This window comes from Onychomys torridus, unplaced genomic scaffold (genome assembly GCF_903995425.1).
Source record: "Onychomys torridus unplaced genomic scaffold, mOncTor1.1, whole genome shotgun sequence".
NCBI lineage: Eukaryota > Metazoa > Chordata > Mammalia > Rodentia > Cricetidae > Onychomys > Onychomys torridus.
In genome coordinates this window covers 1-8,518 of record NW_023413120.1, presented here as the reverse complement: position 1 = coordinate 8,518, position 8,518 = coordinate 1, and the positions used below count along the sequence as shown (strand labels likewise).

The window sequence follows — 8,518 nt, the reverse complement described above, 5'->3', positions numbered from 1 at the left end:
ATCTGCATTTACTAGAGGTGGTAAATGATACTAAAAAAAAGACCATCATTCAGATACAACAGGACTGATACACAACTCACAAGGACTGTAACAGCAATATAGGTTCACTCCAGACAAAGATCTGATAATGGCAAAGGCGAATTAGATGCAAAATCTCCCCCCAACAAAGAAGATATTTCCAAATGATACCTGCTTGGAAAAGAAAAATTGTTTTTTGTTGTTTGTTTTTTGTTTTGTTTTGTTTTGTTTTTGCAGTGCAGAGTCACTGAGTATATCAACCATACTCCGGGGTAGTCCCCATTTCTGAGAGTAGTTGGCCAACTCAAGATGGACTTCATGTTTCTTTGTAAACGTTTTGTTTTTGTATTACTTTTGTCTGTTTATTCTGTCTTCACTTGGATCTTATGCTGAGAGAGAGAGAGAGAGAGAGAGAGAGAGAGAGAGAGAGAGAGAGAGAGAGAGAGAGGGAGAATGTTAAGGTGGGTAGGTAGAGAGGCTAGAAGTTCTGGGAAGAGTTGGAGATAGGAAAGAATATAATCAAAATATATTGTATGAAAAAAAAGGAAAACAGAAAAAGGGTAGGAGGCAGCAAGAGAGCAGAGAAGGAGGGGGGAAACAGAACACAATACAAACTATTACATCATCTATTAAATATTAGATAAAATAATCTAAAAACAGAAAAAAGAAATTCCTTAGCATTCTGTCATTTGATTAAGGAGACCTGAATCCTTTCTCATGTAAGGGTATCAACAAAATCAGACATATACTATACTTCCCAATGTACAATCTTAGATCAGGTAAACTAAATAAGTTTTATTGGGAAGAAGAAAAAATTGTACTTCCTCATTCAGTGATTTCACAACCTGAGGAGAGTTGAAGAGATAAGCTAATAAATTCACCCTAAACCTGAAAATATCTACAAACCTACTGTGTGAGCCTATGACTGTGGCCATCCATGCAACTACTTATATGTCTATATGTCTAGGGAGGTGCACGAGCTAGCAGCTCTCAGATAATGCATGGAGAACCTTTTCTGGCAAGATCACTCAAATTCTCTTTTGTTTCACTTTTTCATAGAATGATTTGTTTCAGAGGGTTACCATATATGGTTTATTTACAAATCCTGTCAGAATATAAAGTTCATCACTAAATCTCCTTTTCTGGAGTCAATCTCAATCTAGTTCTAAATTGTGCTGAAAGCAAGATGTTTATAATCATGTAATAAATCAAATCTAAAAGCTAATAACATTTTAAATAAGCACGGAATTTGATTACACAATATAAGAATCGTTCTTTGACCTAGAATAGTTTCAATGCACATTTTCTTAGTAGGTTTCACAGTGAAATATTGTTAGTAATTATTCTTCATATTCTCACCTTTTCCATTTATGAATGAGCAAAGCTCTGAACAGTTCAAATACTAATTGCTCTTCTTGATGATAAAGTCACTTTAATAGTTGCACAGTGTTTTCTTTTAACAACATATGAATAAACAAATTAATGTGTTTCTCTTGTGAGACTGTCTATTGACACCAAACCTTTTTCATAGCGTTCTTCATCTCAGTATTTCTTAGAGTATAGATGACGGGGTTGAACATAGGAGCAATAATGGTGTAAAACAGCGCAAAGATTTTGTCCTCAGGGAAAGTAGTAGGAGGTCTAAGGTAGGCAAAGATGGAAGGGCCAAAGAATAAAATAACCACAGTGATGTGTGACCCACAGGTAGAAAGAGCTTTGCGTCTTCCTTCTGCTGAGTGATTCCTTAATGTAAACAGTATAACCACATATGAACCAAACAGGAGAACAAAGGTTACCAAGGCAATAATTCCTGAGTTGGCAACCATGAGGACACCAGTGATGTAAGTATCAGTACAGGCAAGTTTAAGCAAAGGGAAAACATCACAGTAGTAGTGATCAATTTCATTGGGGCCACAGAAAGGCAAACATATTAGCATAAAAACCTGGGAAAAGGAGTGGGCAGCTCCACCAACCCAGGAAGCCCAGATCAGGACATGGCACCTGGTTCTGCTCATGATTACCATGTAGTGGAGAGGTTTGCAGATGGCCACATAGCGGTCAAAGGCCATAGCTGTCAGGATTAAGACTTCAATAAGGCCAAAGAAGTGCATAGCAAAGACCTGAAGCATGCAGCTTTCATAGGAGATGCTTTTTCTTTGCACAAGCAGATCCCCAAGCAGTTTGGGTGTCACAAACGTGGTATAGCAGATGTCCATAAAAGATAGGTGGCTGAGGAAATAGTACATTGGTTGGTTGAGCAGAGAACTGCCTCCAATTGAGATAAGGATCAGCAGATTCCCACACAAGATGGCAAGGTAACAGAATGAGAAGAACATGAAGCAGAACACTCGTATGTTCTGCTTAGGAGACAGACCCAGGAGAAAGAATTCTGATATGTTCCTCTGGCATTCCATTTATTATAGCCTGTGCAAGAATAATTAAGTATCTATGGGAAAAGAAACCAGGTAAGAGATTTCCAATGTGGTGACAACCATATCAGCAGTATAAATAAGTATTAGATACTACTGTAAAAATCACAGATGAAATTCTATACATCAATTATATTGCCTTGGTATTTAAAAAATTAAATTTGATATTTCAAGCAGTACTTTATCAAATTTCCCTTACAGTCTGTAATATTACTAATATCAAGGAAATCTTATCTTTTAAAATATAAATTAAAGTTACTATTTCACCCAATAAAAGCAAAATGTTCTATTGCTGTATGTGAAATTTTAAAACATGAATATAATTTAATATATATTTAATAATATACTATAGGGAATTCATTTTATTTTTGTTTCAGTTGCGTATTTTATTTGAAACAGAGATGAATGCTAAGAGTATTTTCTTTCACCAACATGAAATAGAGTAGCTACCTGAATGTTTTTCTGTATGAATATATTTATAAGTTTAAATGTTTTTAAATGTGAATTATATGACTAATGAGAAATATTCAATGAAATATGGTGGCAGGGAGGTAGAGAGATGCGAGTTACCTACTGGGATTAATAAAATATACTACATGGAGAATATTGTTAAAATAATTTAAAAAGTTAAATATAGTTAAATTTTTCTTATTGATATTTGAGAAGAAAGAAAATTTACTGGGTTTCTCATATACATTTTAGTGTAGTATATTATCTTCAGGTAAACTCTAGAGTCATAAACAGTGAGAATACAAGCACATTAGGAAGAAATACTGAAATTGACAGATAATTTCAAAGCTATAGAATGTATGCATAAACAACAAATTGAAGAGAATATAGTATATAATCTAAGTGCAACCTGTGTGGTTAAAAATACTCTTAGCTTGTACTGTTTCAGGACTTATTTGTACCTTCACATATATGACTTTCTATTTTCTAGCTGTAATTCATGATAAAGTACTAGAAGGGCAGGAACTACACACTTCTCTGTCTGGCTCTGCTGGCAAAAGTTAAATAGCATCCAGAATGAATTTATAAGTGAAACCTAAATTGCTAATTTAGTATTCATGCAGGAGTGTTTTTCACAAATTCTGTAGAGAGTTTTGGTCCACAGTTTCCATATTTTACAGCTTCACTAATAATGACATTTGCAACTATTTGAGACATAAAAATAGAAAGCTTTAAAAATCACTATGTAGTGACCTAAAATTTCAATTTCATCTGTTTTTTGACATTAGAAATAGAAACTCTTAAATTTGTCATGTTCTGAGAATATCTAACAATACCTTGTCTCCCATTTAATCACAGCATTAGCAAAAAAAAAAATGTACAAGCAATAGCACCTCCATGAAATACATCAATGTCTTATGTCTTAAATGAATTGGATCAAATTTATTGTTAAAATTTGTGCTTCATTTGTGGAAAAATGTGTTCCAAAAGAAAAGCAAATACAATGTCTAGCAATTAGAATAACTTACAACAAAGAACAGCCTCCAAAGTCATTGGTTCAATTCTTAATGATAACACCTTAATTAATAACTTAAAAGTAACGAAATAAATGTTTGGTACTTATAATGGTAACAGTATGAAAATTACCTGCACATGAATTACAGATGCTCTCCGGGTTAGTTTTCTCTTACTCTTTATCACGCATCTACCCTTCTCCTTAGCTCATCTTGCTCAGCATGCTTGACATAAACACTTGAAATAAAAAGGAAGACTGTATAACAGTCTGAAAAATTTAAAATCTCAAAAAAAAATCTCAGGATTGCATTTATCTTTTCTACATGGAAAATTCCAGTACTGTATTAGAAGAGTAAGTTTTAAATAGCCTTGGATTTGCACTACTATATTTTCAGTCTATAAGAAAATTATGCTATATTTTGAAAGCTGATAATTTTTTATACTTACTCTTACATAAGATTAATGAGAACATTTTGAGAATGCCATTCACAAATATATTCAAATCTATATATTCACAGATATATAACTAGCTCTGTAAGCATACAGGAGCCAAGTGCAAACAAAATAAGTTATGACATCTTTAAAGTTGAATGAGCTAATTCTTCTCTCAGGAGCTCTTCTTAAATGATGTTAATAGCACAGCACTCCATTGTCCACCTTTGTACCCCTCTTCTTCAGGGCTCTTATGAATTTTGAGCTACAACTCACTTTCCTCTTTTGTAGTAGCAACTCTCTTTGCAATGTGTCTCTAGAGTCCAGTATTATTGTTGAGATCCACAGAGCCTCAAGGACTTTTCACTCATTTGACTAATTTCATCCTTTGAAAAACAAGAAGAGAATCACTGAAGGAACACTGAGTTTTCTTTGGAGTGGATCTTAATTCTGGAAAGGATAAATAAAGAGAAGTATGAGTGTATGTGTCTGCCTCTCTCTCTTTGTGTGTATATATGTGTGAGAGTGTGTATGTGTGTTTGAGACAGACAGAGACAGAGACAGAGTCAGAGACAGCAGGATACAGAGAGACAGACAGACAGACAGACAGAAATACTTCAGAATGCAGTCAAGAAGCATCAAGGAAGAAAAGACACACACTCAGACACATGACAGTCCCTTATGAGTTCTGCAATTTGGATCTGAATAATTTTGACCGGCTGTCACAGAACAGCAATGGACTATTCATTCTTCCCTCGCTGATTTTCTTGTGTGTTGAGATGACAAAAAATGCGTGTTAAAATTAAGATACACTGCCACTCCCACTGATAAATGAGACTATTGAAATATATCTTTGAAGAGTAGTAGATGATGAAAGGAGACAAGAGCTTATGTGTGTGTGAGTGTGTGTGTGGTTGTTAGAGTTTTAAATATTAAGTATCCACTATAGGCTTACAGTTGAAGGTGTGGCCCCAACCCAATGGCACTATTTGTTTTTATGGTCTTCTTGTTTTGTTTTGCCATTTTTTTGTCTTGTTGGTTTTTTGCTTGTATGCTCTGATTTCTTTTCTAAAAGAGAAAGAACATAAAGTTGGGTGGGTGTATAGGGAGTGAGGTTCTGAGAGGAGTTGAGAAAGGAAAAATTAAAATATATTCTATGAAAAAGAAAGGATATATATATATGAACAACTTTGTGAGGCAGCTGGAAACTATATTACTTTAGGAATGTGGTAGTAGTAAGATATCCTCTAATGCTTTTCTGTCATTCATAGATAAAAGTACACTCACAGGGGTTCATCCACACAATTTCAAACATGCATACACATTTACACACAGTGCGTGCATACACATGAGGATGAAAAAATAAGACTGTTTTAAGCACAGCAGTAGCAAAAGCATCAAAAAATCCAGATGAGTTATGTATAAGAGTTTGAAATCTTAAGAGCAGTGTTTCTAAATTTATGGACCAATAACTATAGGATGTTAATAGTAAGCAAATTGGTAGGTATAAGTCAAGGTTTCTGCACTGTCAACAGAAAAGGCACACAGAAGTAGTAAGGTAAAATATTTTTATATACCCTCTGCTTAACCCAGCTGTCTCTTTAACTTTCAGGTATAAACAGTGCCTGCTCCGAAAGTTCTCACAGGATTTGTTAAGAAGTAGCAAAGTCTGAGTCATGAGACAAGCTTCAATTGGTGTAAATGAATCTTTGAACAAAATGCAGTTAAATAACAATGTTACAGTGAAACCTAGAAAATACTCAAATACCTAGAAATCTTGTAGCACACTTCCTAATAATCCCAATAGTCAAAAATAAATCAATCTACAGATTCAGTACAATCTGAATTTAAATTCCAACACAATTCTTAAGAAACCTTGGAAGGACAATTCTCAACTTCATATGGAAAAGAAAAGGCTAGCTAAACCAAACATGAACAATAAAAGAAATATCAGAGATCTCACCATTTGTGATTTCTAGTTATACTATAGGACTGTAGTGATAAAAACCACATGGTAATGGCATAACAACAGCCATGATGATCAATGGAATTGAACTGAAGACTAAGACATAAAACCACACATCTATGGACACCTGATTTTTTTTTTAATAAAGAATCCCAGAAATACCCAATGGAGCAAAAAACAGCATCTTCAACAAGTGGTTCTGCTCAACCTGGATGTCTGCATGTAAAAGAATGGAAATAGATTCATAATTATCACCCTCCACCAAACTCAAGATCAGGCAGATCAAAGACCTCAATATTAAACCAGACACACTAAATTTGATAGGTTTGATAGGAGAGAAATTGGGGAATATCCTTGAACTCGTTGGCACAGGAGAAATCTCCTGACCAGAACACCTATAGCACAGGCACTAAGATCAACAATTAGTATATGAGGCCTCATGAAACTGAAAATCTTCCATAAGGTAAAGGACACAATCATTTGGACAAGGTGACAGACTACAGAACAGGAAAGGATTTTAAAAACTCCACATCTGATAGGGGACTAATATCTAAAATGTATAAAGAACTTGGGAAACTAGATAAATAAAAAAAAAATAAACCAATTAAAAATGGACTACAGATCTAATCAGCGTATTCTCTATAAATGGAACTCAAATGGCTGAGAATGCCTTAAAGAAATACGCAACTTCCTTAGCCACCAGTGAAATGGAAATCAAAACTACTTCAAGGTTCCAACTTACACCTGTCAGAACGGCTCAGAACTATAACAGGAGAGACCAATCATGCTGGTGAGGATACGGACCAAGAGAAACACTCTTGCATTGCTGGTAGAAATGCAAACTTCTATACACCACTATGGAAATCAGTATGGTGATTCCTCAGAAAGTTGGGAATCTGTCTACCTCAGGATTTACGTACATCACTCTTGGTAATATACCCAAGAGAAGCTCCATGCTACCACAAGGACACTTGCTTAACCAGGTTTAATGCTGCTCAATTAATATTAACCAGAAATTAAAGACAATCTAGACATACCTCAAAAGAAGGATAGATAAATATGGTATATTAACACAATGGAACATTACTCAATTGTTAAGAAACAAAACAAGTCAAAACAAACAACAAACAAATAATCATGAAATTTGCAGACAGATAGATTCAACTAGAAAATATCATCCTGAGTTAGGTAACCTAGACCCAGAAAATAAATACGTATTCATTAATATGTGTATATTAGCCATCAAATAAATGATAATTGGATGACAATCTGTAGAACCAGAGAGGTTAGGTATAGAGAAAGTGTGTGTGTGTCTGTGTGTGTGAGAGAGAGGGGGGGGGAGACTGTCTGTCTTCAGGGGTAGGGGCAGATGGCTCTCTCTGAAGGGGAAAATAGAATAGATATTATACACGGACTGGGGACTGATTGGAATGAAAATTGGGACAAGGAGGGGAGATAGATCTGAGGAAGTGAAATACAGCAGGAGACAGCTAGAATCAAGGTGTATTTGAGGGTTGGCATGGAAACCCAGTGCAGTGGAAACTCCCTAAAATATATAAAGGCTATCATAATGGGGTCTTCTCTTATTTTGGGTGACAGAGTCTCACTTGGATTTCCTTGTCACAAAACAAATCTTCCCATAGCAGGACAAGGTTACATTCAATTGTGTTTTGATTTAGGGGGTTCTACAGAAGTCTCTTCCTGTAAAACAAACAAACAAAAAAACAAAAACAAAAACAAAATTAACAAAAAACAAACAAACAAACAACAACAACAAAAAAAAAAAAAACGGGGCTATTGCTATCACAATGGGTTACTCTCAGAAAACTGACTACAGGGCCACATGGCTGAATACAAAACCCTTACAACTTATTGAACTTGGGGAAGTCAAGCTGGAGACTGCAAGGAATTCTCATCCCTATGTTCTAGTGTCTTTGGTGCAGGAAGGGACTCTACAGGCTACTAAAGTAAAACATAAACACCAATCTAGCCACAAAAACCTTTAACCTGCAATATGTCCTCCCTGCAAGATATGAAAGAGTGCCAAAATTTTTCTTTGTCTTTTTATTTTTATTATTTAAAATTGTTTTGTACAATATATTTTCAACATTTACTCCTCACCCAATTCCTCCCACATCCTTCCCACACCTCTACCCAACCAATTTCATAGTCTCTCCTCTTTCTCCTGCTCTCATCCATCTTTCTAGGG

The 8,518-nt window shown here is 35.1% G+C and overlaps 1 protein-coding gene across 1 annotated transcript; it reads right to left on the bottom strand.

Moving 5' to 3' along the window:
• Nucleotides 1–1,523: 1,523 nt before the first annotated feature.
• LOC118576146 (olfactory receptor 4P4-like) lies at nucleotides 1,524–2,471 on the bottom strand. Its single transcript, XM_036176512.1, has one exon. The coding sequence runs from the start codon at nucleotides 2,430–2,432 to the stop codon at nucleotides 1,524–1,526; it is 909 nt and encodes a 302-aa protein (XP_036032405.1). The 5' UTR covers nucleotides 2,433–2,471.
• Between the last annotated feature and the right edge of the window lie 6,047 nt (nucleotides 2,472–8,518).

Bases quoted from the DNA above. Each gene is read 5' to 3' on its own strand.
- LOC118576146 (XM_036176512.1), bottom strand. From the start codon at position 2,432: ATGGAATGCCAGAGGAACATATCAGAATTCTTTCTCCTGGGTCTGTCT.